Genomic DNA, 19,965 nt, shown 5'->3' on the forward strand with positions numbered 1-19,965 from the left:
GAATGCCTAGATATTTAAATCCTTCTTCTTTCCATATGAATGGAAAAGTATCAAATAATCCTTTTACACAGTGAACATTCAAGGGTATAATTTCAGATTTATTCCAATTAATTTTATAACCTGAAATTTTCTAGATTTTGTTATTAATTTTATTGCGGTATTTTGAATTATTTGTAAATGTTTTAATTATTTCTGGGGTACTCCTGTAAATAAGCTATTACAGTAATCTAATTTTGCAATGATTAATGAATGTACCAGAATGTTAATGGATTTTGGTTCTAACAATTTAGAGATTGAGCGACACAGTCACAGCTTGAAAAAACATGATTTAATTACAGAACTTATATGGTTATGGAAGGTTAGTTTTTTATCTAACACAACCCCTAAGATTTTAATAGAGTCAACATGGTCCAGGGGGAGTTATCGAGAAGAATTGGAAAGTTTAGCGCTATTCCATCTTCCCAGGGGAACAACATTACTTTTGTTTTTGAAGCATTTAAGGCTAGCTTGTTTTCTTTCAGCCATAATCTAATCTGATTAGTTTATTGTTAATTTCAATAATTTCATTGGTATTTTCCGGGTTTAGCGGTGTAATAATTGGATATCATCTGCATAAGGAAATGCAGAAAAACCAATTAATTGATATAAGGTAAGTAGAGAAGAAAATATTAAACAGTAATGGAGAAAGAACAGAACCTTGTGGTACTCCACTTAAACAATGCGGATCTGGAATGATATATAGATCATAGGAGGTCCTATGATCTGATTCATTTAATAAATTATGATATGCTCACCTCCAACCCCGAGTGATATATTTATCTATGTCTATATCTATCTATCTATCTATATACATGTATACATACATACATACATATATACAGTGGTACCTCGGTTTACGAGTGCACCGGTTTGCAAGTGTTTTGCAAGACGAGCAAAACATTTGCAAAATCGGTGCCTTGGAAACCGAGCATGGCTCGATTTACAAGCACCCCCCCACAATCCGGCACCCTCCCCCTGCGATCCGGCACCCCCCCGCCACGATCGGGCACCCCCCGACGCGATTGGGCACCCCCCCACCGCTTCTTACCCTCATCTGGGCACCGTGTCCTGTGCTTGGTGCCGGGGCACGAAGATCGGCCTCCTCTTCTGCTGGCCCTTGAGAATCTGCGCATGCTCAAGGCCCAGCAGAAGAGGAGGCCGATCTTCGGCCACCGGCACCAAGCACAGGACATGCCAGTGCCGGTGCCCAGATGAGGGTAAGAAGTGGCAGGGGGGGTGCCAGATCGCGGGGGAAGGGTTCCGGATCGTGGCAGGGGGGGTGCCGAATTGTGGGAGGGGGGTGGGGGGGTGCCGAATCGCGGGGGGATCCGGATCTCGTTGGGGGGGGGGAACGCATCAAAGCGAGTTTCCATTATTTCCTATGGGGAAACTCGCTTTGATAAACGAGCATTTTGGATTACGAGCATGCTCCTGGATTATGCTCGTAATCCAAGGTACCACTGTATATATAAAAGTTGTTTCATGGAAACTTTATTCTTCTTCAAAAGGATATGTTTTTTAATACATTTGGATATATTGTGTTAAAAGTGAAACAGGTTTAAAGTGGTAGCTTTTTAAAGCACTGTTGAATTCTCCAAAATAATTTTTTTGATACATTGAAGCCTTTGTAAACATCATGTTACCCATTTTCTCCTCTTTACAACTCACATTGGGTATGATTAAATTTTAGGTCTATTTCTCCTTAATTAAACGAGAAGGTAGCAGGACTGTGACCTCGGTACTGGGTCTTTCCTCTAACATTCTATAAGGACGTTAAATTTCAAGAGAAACTTAAAACCATCTGGAAGGATTATGTGCATGCCAATGCAAAGCTCAGAGATGACACAGTGCTTTCTGGGAAAAGGTGAAAGTAGTCCTGCGTGGGGATATCATAAGCTATGCCAGCAGGATGCGAGATCGTGAAATTCTGAGACTGGAAAAAATATGCGACAGGCCAGAGAGGTGTATGGGCGGATGCATGCTTTGTCTGATAGGGAGTGTTACTTGGAGCTCCAGACAACCCTTAATGTTGTGCATGAGTTAAACTATGGAATTCCCTTGTAAGCCAATTACAAAAATGCTTTGAGAAAGGCAGTTTTAGAAAACTGGTTAAGATGCAATTATTTGTAGACGCTTTTTTCTAGACAATAATTTTTTCAGTGGTGTTCTTTAAACAATAACTTATTCAGTGATGCTGGTTCAAGAAGATTTTATGACTCTTTGTATAAGCTTTTCGCTTTATTTATAGATGGTTCTCTGAGGATTATTTGTTTGTCTGATTATGTTTTTTACAATTTTATATATGTAAAAATATGTAAACCGTTTAGTTTTAAACAGTATAGAAATTCTAAAAATAAATAAAATAAATATTGCATCAAATGGATAAAAAGTCTCTTGTATATTATAAGTACCAACTGTATCGTGATGGGCAGAAAGGAGGTAAACTGCTGGCCCACCTTGTGGCCTCTGAGCGGGGACACCAGCATATATTGTCCCTCAGAGGGGAGAATGGTAAACCAGTGGTAGAGGATCATGAGATTGGTGCTATCTTCAAACGGTTTTATGAGTGTTTATATGAGGCTCCCCCGCGCGCTGAGGGTTTGTGTTCTGCCCACTATTTACAGAATGTTGTATACCTCCGGTTGAGTCTGACAGATAAGTTGAAATTGGAAGCCCCCATTACACCAGAACAGAAGAGAGAAGTTGAGAAGTTTCTAAACTAGGAAGAAGGGGAAAGCCGACAGTTGACAGAGAGAAAGAGTCGATGATTCAGGAACCGGTATATCCGGAGGATACCGTGCAGGAAGATGGAGGGGAAGACTCACCAGATCGCAGACAAGACAGACCAAAAGGGACACAAGAGGGAAGGACGCACAAGAAGGGAACAGGCTGCAAGCTCAAGTGTATGTACGCTGAGCTTGTCCTGTGCCTTAAGTAAATCTGAGGAGGGCCAGCTTGGTTTACCTGGACAGGTGGATGTGGTGAAATAAGCAAACATGAAATAAAAAATTCAGCCATTACACTTTCTCACATTGCACCAGGATTTACTAGTTAGAAAAACCTTTTGATAGATAGGGCCTAATCCAAGAGCAGGTGAGAATGTGGTATTAGTGGCTATGCATGAATATATGAATATTGGATAAGCTAGAATATAATAATCGGAGAGGCAAAGCAAAAAATGGGAATTTAATCTAACATATTGATTTGACACATGTGTTATGTGTTTGAAGGTACAGGAAGGCAGGCTAGGACATTCTGTGATTGATAACCACCATAGCAAATTTATCCCAGATGGCAAAGCTTAAGTTTTATAGGGCTTCTGAAGAGTTTGTTCTGGACTGGGCCGGTCCTCAGGGAAGTTATAGGCAGACAGGAGTTGGCCTCTGACCTGGTTGCCCACATTCTGAGAGGCCCTGATTTTGTAGTGAGAAAGACAAATTGAATCCACATGTGTATCATTGTATGTATAGATCCAGAATTAAGTTATAGTAAGTCATTAAAACTACACAATAGGAATTTACTTATGTAACTATAGGTAACAAGTGTAGATTAGAATACATTTTATTTTGATTTCATATATTTGAAATCTGAAGAAAGTCTGAGAAGGCTACATCTGGTATTTAACCTCTGACCTTAAGCAACTTTTTTATACTCTGTGAAACTCTGATGGGAGGGGTGAGTCTTTATTCCCAATATTAATAAATATTTTTTCTTGAACCATCATACGGATTGCAATTCCACCCAGGTTGTATATGGTATTTTTTGTCCGTGCTCAAAAATATATATTGGTCAAACCAAGAGAGCTATCAAGTCTCGTATTGCTGAACATCTCAGCTGTATTAGAACTTGTAAAGCTGATGCTCCGTTGGTTGACCATTGGGTTCAACATAATCATCTGTTATCTGACCTTCGGTTTTGCGTGCTTAAGCAGTTCATTTTCTCTTCTGGTGGGGACATCTCCCTTTTGCTCACCTATCATGAGCAGAAGCTGATTTTTGCATGGCATACTGTCATGCCTAGCGGTTTGAATAGGGAGATTGAGTGGTTGGTGCCATACTGAATGACCCTTGTTACTTTGTGAACTCAGCTGTTTCGATTTAAATTTTGGCTATTTAATCGCACCTTCCTCTCTCTGTCGTCATGGTGTTTGCGTGGCGACTGCAAGTCTAGTTTCCAACAGATCTTACTTTGACTTCCTGCCCAGTATGCCTGCCTCTCTCTTGTTTTTTTTTGCTGTGTTTTTATCTTCATTTTCGGTATGTTAGTGTATTTCAGTTTTTTGGTTTTTAGCTCAATTCTTCCTTTTGAAAAAGAATGTTTTGAAACACGGCCTGTGTTAAGGAGGAGAGAAGAAGCAAAGGATGTTGTCTTATCATTTTGTTCGGTCCCGTGATCATATGAAGGATCTGCCTTATTAACACTTGTGGAGGATTCATCTGCACCAGCACTTGCATTTTATATACTTCATTGTGTGGAATTTTTGCTTTTTTTGGCACATAGACTTGGTTGTATGTGATTTTGCATTCTGCACTTTGAACTTTGAACCCCTTTTTTTAGGAGCCCCATCTGCCATCTTGGATTCCCTCGGAGTCTGCACACCTTGGGACTTTTAGTTGCCCGTTTCTTGTGTTTACTTGGACCATCTCTAGATAAGTTTCTATTCAGCACTAATTCAATTTCAATTTGAATAGATTAATCTTTTTCTTTGTGTGTCTGTTTCTGCACATGATTATGGGGTTCTCTGTCCTTTGTGTGATCATGTTTGTTTGATTATGTTTATACGTATGCCTTTTTAAAATATTCTTGATGTTATATCAATAAAGTTTGAGATATATTTATTAACTATATATTTATATTTATGTAGATATTGCTTGATTAATTCACATCAGCATTTGTGTTATTAATGTATTAATAATGTGATTTATCAAGAAGGGTTCGCTTGTAGTGTGTGTATTAAAACTTAGTTGCCAAGTTGAGGACCAATGTTCCAGTAAGAGTAGGTCCTGTGTCATGCAGTCAGGCACTGTGATTTTGCCTACTACGTTGCATAGTTTGGCGTCATCGGCAAATAATGCAATTTTCTCTCGAAGCCCTTGGACCAGGTCCCTTACGAAGATATTAAATAGGATCGGACCCAAGACTGAACCCTGCGGCACTCCACTGATCACTTCTGACGTTTCAGAAAGAGTACTGTTCACCACCACCCTCTGAAGTCTACCACTGAGCCAGTCTTTTACCCATACAGTTAACGTTTCTCTTAATCCCATCGAATTCATCTTGCTCAATAACCTGCGGTGTGGGACACTATCAAAAGCCTTACTGAAGTCCAAGTACACGACGTCCAGGGACTCCCTCATATCCAGCTTTTTCATTACCCAGTCAAAGAAGCTGATTAGATTGGATTGGCAGGACCTTCCCTTTGTAAATCCATGTTGATGGGAGTCTCGTAGATTCTCGTCATTCAGGATCGTATCTAATTTGTGTTTGATTAGTGTTTCCATAATTTTACACACTATCGATGTGAGACTCACCGGTCTGTAGTTTTCAGCCTCCGTCCTGCATTCCTTTTTGTGGAGTGGAATGATGTTAGCTGTTTTCCAGTCCAATGGGACTCTTCCTGTACTCAGGGAAAGATTGAAGAGCGCGGATAACGGTTCCGCTAGGACATCACTCAACTCTCTCAGCACCCTGGGATGTAGTTTGTCAGGTCCCATGGCTTTGTTCACTTTGAGCCTTGAAAGTTCGTAGTAGACGCTGCTGGATGTAAACTCAAAATCTCGAAACGGGTCTTCTGAGCTTTCCCTTGTCTGCAGCTGTGGACCGGATTCCGCACCTCGCAGGTAAACACTGAGCAGAAGTATTCATTTAGTAGTTCGGCTTTATCGGAGTCCGATTCTACATAGTTCCCGTCTAGTTTCTTAAGGCGCACAATCCCATCCGTATTCCTTTTTCTGTCACTGATATACCTGAAGAAGGATTTATCCCCTTTTTTAATGTTCTCTGCTAGATTCTCTTCCATCCAGAGTTTGGCCTCTCTGACTGCTGTTTTGACGGCTCTAGATTTGGCCAGATAGTCTTCTTTGGTCTCTTGTTTTCCTGATTGTTTGCAGGAGATAAATGCTTTTTTCTTCTTTTTTATGAGGTCCAAGATCTCCGCAGAGAGCCACTGAGGTTTATTGTTCCTCCGCCGTTTACTTAATGTTTTTATGTAGAGGTTGATTGTTTCGGGTAGGGTAGATTTCAGAGCTGACCACATTGCCTCTACATTATCAGTTGCGGCCTGATTTTGCAGCATCCGATAAACGAAATCACCCACGTTTTTGAAGTTAGTGCCCCTAAAGTTGAGGACCTTGGTGGATGTGTTAGATCTAGTGAATCCTTTCCTGAGGTGAAACCACACCATGTTGTGGTCGCTGGAGGCCAACTTATCGCCTACCGAAACCTCCGTGACACTTTCCCCATTGGTGAGTACCAGGTCCAATATAGCCTAATCCCTAGTGGGCTCCAGTACCATCTGTCTGAGTTGTGCTCCCTTTATGGAGGTTAGTAGCCTTTTGCTGCCGCTGGTTGTAGCGGAAAGTTTGTTCCAATCTGCATCAGGCATATTGAAGTCCCCTAACAACATCGTGTCTCCACGCAAAGTGATGGTCTCTATATCTTCGATTAGTTCTATATCTATGTTTTCCTGTTGTCTTGGAGGTCTGTATACAACCCCAAGATACAGGCATTTGTCATTCCCTCTGGCCAGGTTCACCCAAAGGGAATCCCCGGTGTACTTGACGTCCGTGATCCTGGTAACTTTGATGTCTTCCTTAGTGTATAGTGCTACCCCTCCCCCTGTTTTGCCCTCTTTGTCTCGACGAAGTAAGTTGTATCCCGGTATAGCCATATCCCACCCATGGGAATCCGTGAGCCAGGTCTCGGATATCGCTACCACATCTAGGTCGGCGTTCCTCATTTCCGTTTCTAATTCCAGAATTTTATTACCTAAACTGTGGAAGAAATTCTGGCAAAAAACATTAAAAAGGGGGACAAATCCTTCAGGTATATTAGTGACAGAAAAAGGAACACAGGCGGGATAGTACGTCTTAGAAGACTGGACGGAAGTTACGTGGAAGCAGATTCCAATAAAGCCGAACTACTGAATGAATACTTCTGCTCAGTCTTCACCTGTGAGGCACCGGGACACGGTCCGCAGTTGAAGGCAACACAAAGCACAGAAGACCCGTTTCAGAATTTTGAGTTCACACCAGGTGAAGTTTACATTGAACTGGCAAGATTCAAGGTGAACAAAGCCATGGGACCAGACAATTTGCATCCAAGAGTGCTCAGAGAATTGAACGATATCCTGGTGAAACCGTTGGCTGAGCTATTCAATCTCTCCCTAAGTAAGGGGAAAGTTCCCCTGGACTGGAAATTAGCTAATGTCGTTCCTCTGCATAAAAAGGGTTGCAGGGCAGAGGCTGTGAATTATAGACCGGTGAGTCTCACATCAATAGTGTGCAAACTCATGGAAACACTAATTAAAAGCAAATTGGACACGATTTTGAATGAAGGGAATCTTCGGGATCCCAGTCAGCATGGATTCACCAAGGGTAGGTCCTGCCAATCCAATCTCATCAGCTTCTTTGACTGGGTAACAAGAAAGTTGGACTTGGGAGAGTCTTTGGACGTCGTGTACCTGGACTTCAGTAAAGCTTTTGACAGTGTCCCACACCGCAGGCTGCTAAGCAAGATGGAATCGATGGGGTTAGGAGAGACACTAACTGCATGGGTCAATGATTGGCTGAGTGGCAGACTTCAGAGGGTGGTGGTTAATGGTACCCTCTCTAAAACATCGGAGGTGACCAGTGGAGTGCCGCAGGGCTCGGTCCTGGGTCCACTCCTTTTCAACATATTCATAGGGGATCTGACTCAAGGGTTTCAAGGTAAAATAACACTATTCGCTGATGACGCCAAACTATGTAATATAGTAAGTGAATGCAGTTTACAGAATTATATGGCGCAGGACCTGCTTACATTGATTGCAAAGTTGGTCCTCAACCTGGCAGCTAGGCTTCAATGCTAAGAAATGTAAGGTCATGCACCTCGGAAGCGGAAATCCATGCAAGACGTACTTCTTGAACGGAGAAACTTTAACTAGGACTTCAGCAGAACGAGATTTATGAGTAATCATTAGTGCAGACATGAAAACTGCCAATCAAGTGGCGAAGGCTTCATCTAAGGCAAGGCAGATATTGGGTTGTATCAATAGAAGTTTCGTCAGCCGAAAGCCTGAAGTCATAATGCCGTTGAACAGGGCCATGGTGAGACCTCATCTGGAGTACTGTGTGCAATTCTGGAGGCCACATTACAGTAAAGATGTGCGCAGAATTGAATCGGTTCAGCGGACGGCCACCAGGATGATCTCGGGGCTCAAGGGTCTCTCATACGAAGAGAGACTGAACAAATTGCAGCTCTACACTCTTGAGGAACGCAGGGAGAGGGGAGACATGATCGAAACATTTAAGTACCTCACGGGACATGTCGAAGTGGAAGATGATATTTTCTTTCTCAAGGGACCCTCGGCCACAAGAGGGCACCCGCTCAAACTCAGGGGCGGAAAATTTCATGGCGACACCAGAAAGTATTTCTTCACAGAGAGAGTGGTTGATCATTGGAACAAGCTTCCAGTGCAGGTGATCGAGGCAGACAGCGTGCCAGACTTTAAGAATAAATGGGATACCCATGTGGGATCCCTACGAGGGTCAAGATAAGGAAATTGGGTCATTAGGGCATAGACAGGGGGTGGGTAAGCAGAGTGGGCAGACTTGATGGGCTGTAGCCCTTTTCTGCCGTCATCTTCTATGTTTCTATGTTACACTAAACCACGCCTCCCTAGCTTTGTTTACGCAAGAAAAATTCAGGTCTGATACTTTTTGAACAGCCCTCGTATATACAGGGTTTCATATCTTGTGTTCTGGCCATTTCTGTTTGTGTTACCCAGATGTTCTTCAATCAGTCTGTTGTCTGTTAAGGGAACTGCCTTCTGGTTGATCATCGCTTGTCCACGTTTCAGGATCAGCTCTCTGATGGACTTCAGATCTGGATATCTGAACAGACAGGAAGAAATCTCTTCAAAATTACATACAGTGAGTATCTGCCAAAGGTGGTATAGCTTTTTTTTCCTCACTGGGCTTTTTTTTTTTTAAACTTTTATTGAGTAACAGACTTCTCTCTCCACAATTGCAGCAGCAGCATTTCTTTTCCCCCTTCCCCTCGCACTCTCCTCCTCCATTGCTCTTTCCCCTTCCCCCATCCACTCTCCTCCTGCACTGCTCTCCCCTCAGTCCTGCTGCAGCTTTCCCTCTTCCATTTTAAGTTCAGCAGCATTCTCCTCTGTTCCCAATCCAGCAGCACCTCTCCCTTTCACCTCCCTCCACCACTCAGCTCCAACAGCATCTCTCCCTCCCCTCCTCCCTACTTCTGTTTCCCCCATCGACTAGCTGCAGCACCTCTCCTTTTCACCCCCAGGGCCAGCATCACCTCTCCTCTCTGAATAGCGTGGCTCCTCTCCCTTCCCTTTTCGCTCCCCTCTGACTAGAAGCAGTACTTTACCCACTCATCTCCCAGGTCTAGCAGCACCACTCTCTCTTTGCCTCCTATCAGCACCCCTCCCTCTTATCTCCCAGGTCCATCGGCACCACTCCTCCCTTCCGATTAACAGGCTCTCATTGGCTCTCACCGGCTTGGAGATTCCCCGGCCCGACTCGGCACAGCCTGAAGTTCAGTGTTCGACTCCAGCCAAAGAAAGCAAAAAAGAACCCCCCCCCCCCGAAAAACCAGGCGATTAAAAACCCTCCCCGTAACAGTAGCCTGGACTAGCAGCAGCACCAGAATCGCTCTCTCCTTATTGTAATTTTCCTGACTGCTGCAGTAGCTTTAGTGAGTCAATTCCCTCTGCTAGGCTGTCCCGCCTCCGAGGAAGAAGGAAATTGCATCATCGGAGGTGGGGGCGACCTAGCAAAATCCCCAAGGCTGAAGAAGGGAACTGACTCGCTAAAGCTACGGAAGCTGTCATGCAAATTACAATAAGGAGAGAGCGGTGCAGCTGATAGTCCAGGCTAGTGTTACGGGGAGGGTTTGAAAAATCGCCTGGTTTTTCGGGGTTTTTTTTTTTTCTTTTTTTACTTTCTTTGGTCAGAGTCGAACACAGAACTTCAGGCTGTGCCGAGTCAGGCCAGGGAATCCCCAAGCCGGTGAGAGGGGTTTTAAAAAAATGTTTGAGTGGCGGCATCAGCGACAGCAGGATTTGCGACCATGATGACAGCCGGGTGCTCACCTAAATTAGCCGGGTGGAGCGCCCGGCTAAAAAGCGCTAGGGAGAACACTGCAGTTTCCTGCCTCAGAGATAGAAACTGTCTAAGAGCCGGAGTGGCAGCTTTAGGTTAGCGGCGTGGGGAGGAGGGTTGGGCCCCAAATCGGAGAGGCCGATTTTTTTTAATGCACACATCGATTCAACCAAAGTGAATCGGTGAATCAATTTGAATCAGAAATTGGGCAGCACTAGGATGAGAAGCAGTCGCTCTAAGCTGAGCAGGAGTCCTCCACCTACAGTCCTGCCAGCAGAGGGCGCTCTTTCATTATCACATTTTCAACATTGAAGGACAGGCAAACTCTGCAGGACTTCAAGGAACGTACCTGATCCTAGCTACTAAAAACACAATACTGACGCACCACCCCCCACTGGCAGCAATACAGTTGGAGGACTAAAACTCAGTATATAGGGAACAGTGACAGGAAGTCTTTAAAAACAGATCAGTGCCACAAACTTTTAAAGACAGGAGCAAACTAACAGATGTTTATTAAAATTTGATATCCCACCGTAGCTTACAACAGTTCTCAGCAGCTAACATTAAAAAATACATAATAAAGAAAAGAACTCCATAATACATAGAAAAGACCTACTCCACCATACAAGAAAAAAATAGAAGGAAAAGAAAAAAAAAAAAGATATACAAAGGATGCCTGTACATCTTATTAATAACCACTGTATAAAAGGTATCTGTTTACCTTATCAATAAATATGATCATTTGGGGAAATATCTGAGCCAAACTGAGAAAAGGAAGTCTTTAAGGAATCTTAAAGATTTTAAAATTCAGTTAAGACGAATATAGCTTGGAAGTTTGTTTCAAGAGCTGGGCGCTAAATTAAAAAAAAAAAAGCTTTACATCAAGTGGATTCTCAGCTGGTTTTATTAGCTGCCAGCAATATTAATCTAATTTTTGAAGGGATCAACGCACTCATGATGGAGTGTAAGGAATAGTTAATGAATTCAAATAACTAGGATCCAAAGTATGAAGTGATTTATGAGTTTTTTCAAGTGCAACACACTAATAACTCCCTCGAAGTGCAGCAAGTTCGTCAAACAAGATCTTCCTTTGATGAAGCCGTGCTGGCTGGTCCTCATCAGATTGTGTCCGTCAAGGTGATCAATGATGCGGTCCTTTATCAGCGCCTCTACCATCTTTCCCGGTACCGAGGTTAGATTCACCGGTCTGTAGTTTCCCGGATCTCCCCTCGAACCTTTCTTGAAGATCGGAGTAACATTCGCCACCTTCCAGTTCTCTGTAATCTTTCCCGTTTTGATCGACAGATTGGCTATTAGTTGAAGCAGTTCAGCTATGGCCCCTTTCAGTTCCTTGATGACCCTCAGACGTATGCCATCCGGTCCCGGGGATTTATCGCTTTTAAGCCTATCAATCTGCCTGCAGGCGGCAGAGGAGAGCAGAGGAGAGGAAGAGACCAGCGCCAGGGTTCCCGTTGTCCCGGCCAAAGAGAGGAGCAGCGTCGGGCCAGGCACAGCAGGGGAAGTGGCAAGAAACGAAGCAGTAGGCTCGGGGAAGCGGCGAGAGTTCGCTCCGCCCACCCCCACCGCGTCAGAGGCTGCGCCGGACACCCCCTTGATAGGGGAGGAGCCAGCGCGGCACACGCGGCAGAGGAGAGCAGAGGAGAGGAAGAGACCAGCGCCAGGGTTCCCCTTGTCCCGGCCAAAGAGAGGAGCAGCGTCGGGCCAGGCACAGCAGGGGAAGTGGCGAGAAACGAAGCAGTAGGCTTGGGGAAGCGGCGAGAGTTCGCTCCGCCCACCCCCACCGCGTCAGAGGCTGCGCCGGACTCCCCCTTGATAGGGGAGGAGCCAGCGCGGCACACGCGGCAGAGGAGAGCAGAGGAGAGGAAGAGACCAGCGCCAGGGTTCCCGTTGTCCCGGCCAAAGAGAGGAGCAGCGTCGGGCCAGGCACAGCAGGGGAAGCGGCGAGAAACGAAGCAGTAGGCTCGGGGAAGCGGCAAGAGTTCGCTCCGCCCACCCCCACCGCGTCAGAGGCTGCGCCGGACTCCCCCTTGATAGGGGAGGAGCCAGCGCGGCACACGCGGCAGAGGAGAGGAAGAGACCAGCGCCAGGGTTCCCGTTGTCCCGGCCAAAGAGAGGAGCAGCGTCGGGCCAGGCACAGCAGGGGAAGCGGCGAGAAACGAAGCAGTAGGCTCGGGGAAGCGGCGAGAGTTCGCTCCGCCCTCCCCCACCGCGTCAGAGGCTGCGCCGGACTCCCCCTTGATAGGGGAGGAGCCAGCGCGGCACACGCGGCAGAGGAGAGCAGAGGAGAGGAAGAGACCAGCGCCAGGGTTCCCGTTGTCCCGGCCAAAGAGAGGAGCAGCGTCGGGCCAGGCACAGCAGGGGAAGCGGCGAGAAACGAAGCAGTAGGCTCGGGGAAGCGGCGAGAGTTCGCTCCGCCCACCCCCACCGCGTCAGAGGCTGCGCCGGACTCCCCCTTGATAGGGGAGGAGCCAGCGCGGCACACGCGGCAGAGGAGAGCAGAGGAGAGGAAGAGACCAGCGCCAGGGTTCCCGTTGTCCCGGCCAAAGAGAGGAGCAGCGTCGGGCCAGGCACAGCAGGGGAAGCGGCGAGAAACGAAGCAGTAGGCTCGGGGAAGCGGCGAGAGTTCGCTCCGCCCACCCCCACCGCGTCAGAGGCTGCGCAGGACTCCCCCTTAAAAGGGGCGGAGCCAACAGCGCCCAGCCGTTCGGCGCGCGGCGAAGGCGAGCGGTAAAGGCGCTCTCCTTAGCGAGAGCGCCTTTGCGAAGGGCCTTGCAAGGGACAAGTACCTACTATCAAGAACACCGAGGAGGACTGAACGGTAAGGAAGCGACAAACAAAAAAGGTAAGGAAGAGACAGACGCCAAGGGAACAAACCCACACATACAATCAAGGTGAGGTAGAGCGGAGACAGCACACACAAAAGAGACAGCAAGGCAAGCAACATAAGGAAGCAGCAGGAAAGGGACACAAGCACACACAAGGGAAGCAAGAAATGGAAGCCCAAGGAAGTCAGAAGGTGAGCTTTCCGGTCTTCTGTATCGGCTGCAATATGTATGACTACCTCCCTTCGGGGATCCAGGCATACATTTGCAATCGATGCATGGAGATGGATAGCTTGAAATGTCAGGTAAGACTATTGGAAGGAACAGTGATGGAACTCGAAGACAGAATCCAAGCACAGGAGAAGATGCTAGTGGAGTACAGCCCAAACGACGAGGTCAAGGAACTAGAAATGTTCATAGAGGAAGCTCATCAGCACCACGTAGAGATCCCAGGGCTGGAAAACTGTACTCAGGAAACCGATGTGAGGAGAGAAGACACCCATGCAAACACAGAAGAAACCGAAGACGAGGTAGGAGACAACCGCACATCAGGAGGAATAGTGAGAGCACAGGAAGACATCGCCCCACCCAAAGAACAGGAAACAATTTCAAGAGTATCATTGGAGGAAGAAGACTGGCCCTACTCCAAGGACGTGGACCTACGCCCCCCAAGGAATTCCCGAATAAAGAAGATGGGGATCATCGTAGGCGACTCCATTATACGACATGTGGACAGCCACACCGCAGGAGGAAGAGAGGACAGAGTCGTCACCTGTCTGCCTGGAGCAAGAGTGAAGGATGTGACCAACAGGATCTCCAGGATCATAGATGGCGCACGGGGAGAGGACACCGCTGTGCTTATCCACGTGGGAACAAATGATGTGAGCGGGCGGAAGTATGACAGGGAAGAGCTGAAGGGCCAGCTCTGCTCACTCGGAAGAAAACTGAAGATCAGGGAGGTGAAGGTGGCCTTCTCTGAGATCCTCCCAGTACCAAGAGCGGATGGAAAGAGACAAGGGGAATTGCAAGTAATCAACGCCTGGATGAGACGATGGTGCGAAGAAGGCTTCGACTTCGTGCGCAACTGGACAGCGTTCTGGGGAAAAAGCAAGTACTACAGAAGGGACGGACTACACCTCAACAAGGAAGGAGCAAGAGTTTTGGCAGGCAACATGAAGAAGGCAATCGAGAAGGCTTTAAACTGAAAGATAGGGGAAAGCCGACAGTCGACCACCGGTCGATGGCACGGATAGCAGGATGCCCCGACGAAGAAGCCAAGGAAAACTACTCCTACACAAGAGAAGACGACCTCACGGCAAATAAGGGAGAAAAAGCAGAAAGGGACAATTCAGACACAGGAGGGGACGACCACACAGCAAACAAGGGTGATAACACAGGAGCAGTAAAGGATACTGTAATTGAAACTACAGGGACGGCCAAGAGTAGAAGGTCCAAAAAGGTAACACGAAGGGAACTTAGATGTATGTATACGAATGCTAGAAGTCTAGGTAACAAAATGGGGGAACTAGAGACAATAGCAAGACATGACATATTGGATATCATTGGCAAAACAGAAACATGGTGGAATGAAGAAAACAAATGGGACACAGAACTACAGGGATACAAGCTGTATAGAAGAGATCGAGTAGGGCAGAAAGGTGGAGGTATTGCTCTATATGTTAAAGAGGGAATAGATTCTGTTGAAATGGTTACAACAGAAATGAAAGAGAAGCTTGAGTCACTCTGGATCAAGATTCCTGGTCAATATGGCGCAGATACGAAAATTGGCCTTTACTATCGTCCCCCAGGACAGGCAGAGGAAACTGACTCAGAAATGATGGAGGAAATCAAACAAGAATGCAAGACAGGCAATATACCGTATTTTCACACATATAACGCGCGCGTTATACGCGTTTTTACCTACCGCGCATACCTCTCGCGCGTTATACGCGTGAGCGCGGTATACAAAAATTTTTTTACATAGTTCCCCGCCCGACGCCCGATTCACCCCCCCCAGCAGGACCGCTCGCACCCCCACCCCGAACGACCGCTCGCACGCACTCCCACCCGCACCCGCATCCACGATCGGAGCAAGAGGGAGCCCAAGCCCTCTTGCCCGGCCGACTCCCCAACTCCCCGACAATATCGGGCCAGGAGGGAGCCCAAACCCTCCTGGCCACGGCGACCCCCTACCCCCACCCCGCACTACATTACGGGCAGGAGGGATCCCAGGCCCTCCTGCCCTTGACGCAAACCCCCCTCCCTCCAACGACCGCCCCCCCCCCAAGAACCTCCGACCGCCCCCCCAGCCGACCCACGACCCCCCTGGCCGACCCCCACGACACCCCCACCCCCCCTTCCCCGTACCTTTGGTAGTTGGCCGGACAGACGGGAGCCAAACCCGCCTGTCCGGCAGGCAGCCAACGACGGAATGAGGCCGGATTGGCCCATCCGTCCCAAAGCTCCGCCTACTGGTGGGGCCTAAGGCGCGTGGGCCAATCAGAATAGGCCCTGGAGCCTTAGGTCCCACCTGGGGGCGCGGCCTGAGGCACATGGTCGGGTTGGGCCCATGTGCCTCAGGCCGCGCCCCCAGGTAGTAAAAAGCACTCCATTCAAGTCTCTGATTTAGCCCAAAAGGCTCTTCGCTGTTGAGTAAATGGATCCAAAATTGCTCAGCACGTACTAGTTGAATTTGGCGGTTATTTGTTCCTTCTCCAATATGATCCAATAATTTTGTACATCCAGGCACAGGGAAGATTTACAGGCTTAAACATTTGACCTCATGCTCCACCATGTTCGTGGTATATGTTATTTTTTGCCCGTGTTTGAAAATCTACACGGACCTTCAGGAGGCGAATTACTGAACACAAGAGTTGCCTACATAACAACAAGTTGCAAGCTCCCCTTGTTGTACATTGTCTTGAGTATAACCACACATTCGAGGATTTGCGTTGCTTTGCCATTGATCATATTGGAGAAGGAACAAATAACCGCCAAATTCAACTAGTACGTGCTGAGCAATTTTGGATCCATTTACTCAACAGCGAAGAGCCTTTTGGGCTAAATCAGAGACTTGAATGGAGTGCTTTTTACTAGTTAGTTCTTTTTTACCACATCCTTGTAAAATTGGATAATGACAACTGATAAAGAACAAAAGAAAGAAAAAGAAAAAAGCAATGGAGTGCTTTTCACCAGGTAGTCTTTTTTCCATTATGTCCTTGCAAAAGTGGACAAAGACATAAAACACATCACTACTGATCAAGAGCACAAGAAAGAAAAAGAATAAGAAAGAAGAAAAAAGTAATAAAAATCTCAAAAGAAATAAAAATCTTAAAAATCTCAAAAATATTAAATACAAACAGAAACCTCAACAGGTTTTGTTTAAATAAAATAAAAAACGCATGCATATATTTTTCTCTACATATTTTTCTTTTTCCTCACGTTCTGTTTTCTTTTTTCTTATCAGTAAGAAATCTCCACATCCATTTTTACACACACTTTTTTGCTGGCTGATCCTGTCAGATTCTCCATCTCAGCCTTTACGTCATTTTTTGATTCACTTCCGGTTGTGACGTTTTCCACCGGGAAGATTTAAAACTCAGAACCCCGGAGCCGCCCCATGGAAGCCATTTTCTGGACTTTTTTGAGGCGTCCGTTTTCGCTCTTTATAAGGTACATTTTTGTATTGTTATAGCAAGAAGTTTAAACTTTATGTGAAACTGCTAAAGTTCCTTTTGTTTTCTTCTTTGTTTTGTAGACTGATTGGTCGGGTCACACCCTGATGTAGCCTGTCGGTGAAACGCTGGCCTCCGTCGGTGTGCCGATCAGCTTAAGATATGTGGTTTTATCCTCTATCAAGTGTTTTGCATATGTGAAGCATAGTTTTTGCTCAAATGCTCATTTTGAAACGAAGGTTTTGCCTGTGAGGTTACCGCTTTACCACCTTTATTTCCACCTTAGTGGCGGTGGGAGGGCCTTTTCTGAGGCTTTTTCCTTCTTTTAGAGCGTATCTAGAGCTGTTACTTGCTCCACATTGCCTCTGCAAAATTTTCTCACTATAACATCTTATGACCACATTAGTCTCCAATTGAAAGTGTTGGTTATACATATGATAGGTACGCCACTGTGTTGTGGCATGTTTTCTCCAGAAGATTCAATTCCCTCTTTGACATATATGGCAATGCCTCCTCCTATTTGAACCATTTTGTCTCTGCGGTATAGTTTGTATCCCGGCAGCACCATGTCCCAGACATTTTCATCAGTCCACCATGTTTCTGAGATTTCTTTCAGGTCCTCTGCATCATCACCCTTGAAAACTATTTCCGATTCAGGTAGATCTCTTACATCTTCTTCCATAAAGTCCGAAGCAAAGAATTTATTCAGTCTTTCCATTATGGTCTTATCCTCCCTGAGTGCCCCTTTCGCTCCTTGATCATCCCATCCAATGGTCCTACAGATTCCCTCACAGGTTTTCTGCTTCTGATGTACCTAAAAAAACTGCTATGAGTTTTTGCCTCTTTTGCAAGTTTCTTTTCATTTTCTTTCTTAGCTGTCTTTATCAATGCTTTGCATCTAACTTGACAGTGCTTGTGTTTCTTCTTATTTTCTTCATTTGGATCTTTTTTCCATTCTTTAAAGGATGTTTTTTTGGCTCTAACAGCTTCTTTCACTTCGCCTTTTAACCAGCCGGCTCTCGTTTCCTCTTCTTTCCATCTTTACTGATACGTGGAATACATCTGGTCTGGGTTTCCACAATGGCATTTTTAAATATCATCCTAACCTTTGCAACTGATCCTTTTAACTTCTTTTTAACCATTTTCCTCATTTTATCATAGTCGCCCTTTTGAAAATTAAATGCCCCTACAGTAGATTTATTTTGCGACGTTACTCCCAATATCAGCTCAAATTCAATCACTGTTTCCCAGCGTACCCAACACAGTTAATTCCAGTACTATGTCTTGCATTCCACTAAGGACCAAATCTAAAACAGCCCCCTCTCGTCAGTTCCCCGACCAGTCCCTTTGTGTTTGTGAGTGTGGAGTGAGCTAACAAGTTTTATTAACCCTGCAGCTGAGGCTAAAGAGGATACAAGATCCCATGAGTTCAGCCTTCAGAGGGATTGTACAAGAACACTATAGGTTGTAGGCAAAAAAGAGGAGGGTGTAGCTCACTTGTAGAGCTGCTGCCTCTGCACCCAGCACTGCTCCTTGTGACCCTAGGCAAATCACTTAATCCTCCTGTGTCCATCGCTTTGAATGTCAGCTTTGAAATGCCAAAGCCACAAAAAGGCAGTATACAAGTTCTCATTCCCAAAAGAGAAATGCCACCTTTCCCCATGCTCTGATGGTTGCAGCCCATAAATTTTTTTTCTTAATAATAATAATTTATATTCCGCATATCCTACAATTCTATGCGGATTACAAATTATTCAGGTACTCAAGCATTTTTCCCTGTCTGCCATAGCGGGCTCACAATCTATTTAATGTATCTGGGGCAATGGGGATTAAGTGACTTGACCAGGGTCATAAGGAGCAGTGTGGGATATTCACACCGTGGGATAAATCAAAGATATTAGAAATGTATCAAAATACACAAACCCCATTTCTAACATTAAAAAAGTATTCATGTTTTAAGATTCCACATAATTTATAGTAATAATAATAATAGCTTTATTTATATCCCTTCAGAGAATAATTCCACCTAAAGTCAGCATGCACATACTGACAAATCCTAAAAAAACTCAATTATAAGCCAAATTTAACAGCCTTTAATAACAAATACAAAAACTCAATCAATCAAAAAAGGAAAATACATATACCCCGGGTTACACAGTAAAATCCCAACAAACAGGACTGTGACTTTTCAACAGCAGAACACACTTGACCTTTTCTACCGTTATGCATTCTGGAAAGCAACTAAAGAACACGACCCCTCCTTTTCCACAATCCCGATACCCCGGCAGCACAGAAACAGACTCACCCCCAGGCCACATAAGGTTCCACTGTCTGCAGCATCTTTAATGACGTTTGACTCAGCTTCACAAATACGCCAGTGAATATCTTTTGTAAACGCAGTGACTCAATCACTCTCCGCACCTTGGGGCTCACCCCCTTAATCCTGAGGGAAAATCACAACAAACAGAAGATATAGGATCCACCACATAATATTAAAGATGTAGATTTCTCAAGATAAACAACTTCTTCCCCTTCCAAGAAACAGGAAAACTGGGAAATAAAATAATTTTCTTAGAACAACAATATACTGGACACAAACCCCACTAATGTAAAATGGGTGAGGGGCTTTGAGAACAAAGTCAGAACTAAAACAGATGTACTTTGCGCCTAGAGAAAAACATACTTCTAATTCTTTTCTAAATTATAAAAATATTGTCAGGAAAAATGAAGGAAAGAAAATTTTGGTAATTTGTTTAAAAGTGTCTTGCTTTCTTCACATGTGAAAATTCTGACCAAGAGCACTCAGTGAGATGTCCACATTTGCAGAAGATACAAAATATTCAAAGCTGTAGCAGGACCTTACTATGCTGATGTGTTTGTATTTTCAGGGAAATAGTGCTATACGTATATGGGGGGGAGGGGAGAACATGGTGATAGTTTTAAAAATTGATGTTGAGATTTAGGCACGGCAAAATCATGTGCTTAGCATCAAGATGTCAATAGGGAAACTAGAGTAAGCATTGAAGTGCTTCAGTCTAGGCACACCTATGACCTGTACTTACCTGCTACGCAATGCTG

General features: G+C 45.3%; 1 protein-coding gene across 2 annotated transcripts in view; it reads right to left on the bottom strand.

The window, feature by feature from the left end:
• The window catches only part of RPL7L1 (ribosomal protein L7 like 1), a 92,839-nt gene that overhangs the window by 56,287 nt on the left and 16,587 nt on the right, over positions 1-19,965 (bottom strand). The window contains exons 4-5 of one of the 2 annotated variants that reach the window (XM_033938523.1): positions 19,193-19,330; positions 9,022-9,131 (exon numbers count right to left, since the gene is read on the bottom strand). In XM_033938523.1, the coding sequence (XP_033794414.1) occupies positions 9,022-9,131; positions 19,193-19,330 (248 nt within the window). The remainder of the gene's footprint in view (positions 1-9,021; positions 9,132-19,192; positions 19,331-19,965) is intronic. The other variant, XM_033938524.1, reaches the window with a different exon arrangement.

This window comes from Geotrypetes seraphini, chromosome 3 (assembly GCF_902459505.1).
Source record: "Geotrypetes seraphini chromosome 3, aGeoSer1.1, whole genome shotgun sequence".
NCBI lineage: Eukaryota > Metazoa > Chordata > Amphibia > Gymnophiona > Dermophiidae > Geotrypetes > Geotrypetes seraphini.